The sequence below is a fragment of the Myotis brandtii genome, unplaced genomic scaffold (assembly GCF_000412655.1).
Source record: "Myotis brandtii unplaced genomic scaffold, ASM41265v1 scaffold132, whole genome shotgun sequence".
NCBI lineage: Eukaryota > Metazoa > Chordata > Mammalia > Chiroptera > Vespertilionidae > Myotis > Myotis brandtii.
The window spans coordinates 4,238,584-4,239,655 of record NW_005354673.1 but is presented as its reverse complement, the minus strand read 5'-3'; the positions used below and the strand labels follow the sequence as shown (position 1 = coordinate 4,239,655).

The 1,072-nt window shown below is 51.3% G+C and overlaps 1 protein-coding gene across 1 annotated transcript in view; it reads right to left on the bottom strand.

Moving 5' to 3' along the window:
• The window catches only part of SNW1 (SNW domain containing 1), a 39,091-nt gene extending 38,677 nt beyond the window's left edge, over positions 1-414 (bottom strand). Inside the window, exon 1 of the mRNA XM_005860151.2 lies at positions 338-414. Within this exon, the coding sequence (XP_005860213.1) occupies positions 338-351 (14 nt within the window). The 5' untranslated portion in view covers positions 352-414. The remainder of the gene's footprint in view (positions 1-337) is intronic.
• Between the last annotated feature and the right edge of the window lie 658 nt (positions 415-1,072).

Genomic DNA, 1,072 nt, shown 5'->3' with positions numbered 1-1,072 from the left:
GCACTCGAGGGAGCGCCCCCCACCCCCGCCCCCTAATGCTTAAGCGAAAAACAAGTGCGACTCCTCGGCAGCTGAGGCTAGAGAACTATCCACCACGCCGCTGCTTTCGGCCCTAGCGAGGGGGCAAAATGAGCCTGGGAAGCCACTCAGGAAAGACCCCAGCTTCGGCGAGGCCTAGTCGCCCCGGTGGCCGGTGGGAGGGCCAGGCCGAGATCTCGGCCCCCGTCGTTCTGTGCCCTGGGCCCGGTCACCGCTAGGAGAGTGTGGACAGAAAAACGAAAAAAGTGGTACTTCCAGACCCTTCCGTATTGACTGAGGACCCGAATTGTGAACCCACCTGGTGAGCGCCATCTTCTTCCGCTTGCTTTCAGCGCCCGCGACAGCACCGCGGGGCGGGTCTTTCCCCTAGACGAGTTAAGAAAAGGACGGAGCGCGTAATACGCAGGCGCGTTAGCCGCAAGGTGTTCTGGGATTTGTAGTTCTTGGACTAAGACGACCATTCAACCGAATGGTTCTATTCTATCCAGACCAAGCTGTTATGGGATAAGTGATTCATCTAAAAGCACAAGCTTTGCCCTAGACGGCTTGGCTCAGTGGATAGAGCATCGGCCTGCGGACTGAAGGTTTGATTCCGGCCAAGGGCACATGCCTGGGTTGCAGCTTGGTCCCCAGTGGGGGGTGTGCAGGAGGCAGCCGATCAATGATCATTGATGTTTCTATCTCTCTCTCCTTCTCTCTTCCTCTCTGAAATCAATAAAGAAATACAAAAAAAAAAAAAAAGCACATGCTTCACTCATCTGCTGTAAAAGGCGGCCTTTCAAACTTTTATTCTATTCCCTAGTCATTTCTCTTATAGGGGTCCCAAATATAAGAGCCTTCCTGAGACAGCAATATTAAAGGATGAAGGATTTTGTTTTATTTTTTAAATATAGTTTTATTGATTTCAGACAGGCAGGGAGAAGGAAAGATAGAAATATCGACGAGAGAGACCAAGATGGCGGCATAGGTAAACACCGGAGACTGCTGCCGCAAACAACCACTTCAAAAATACAACTAAAAGACGGAACGGACA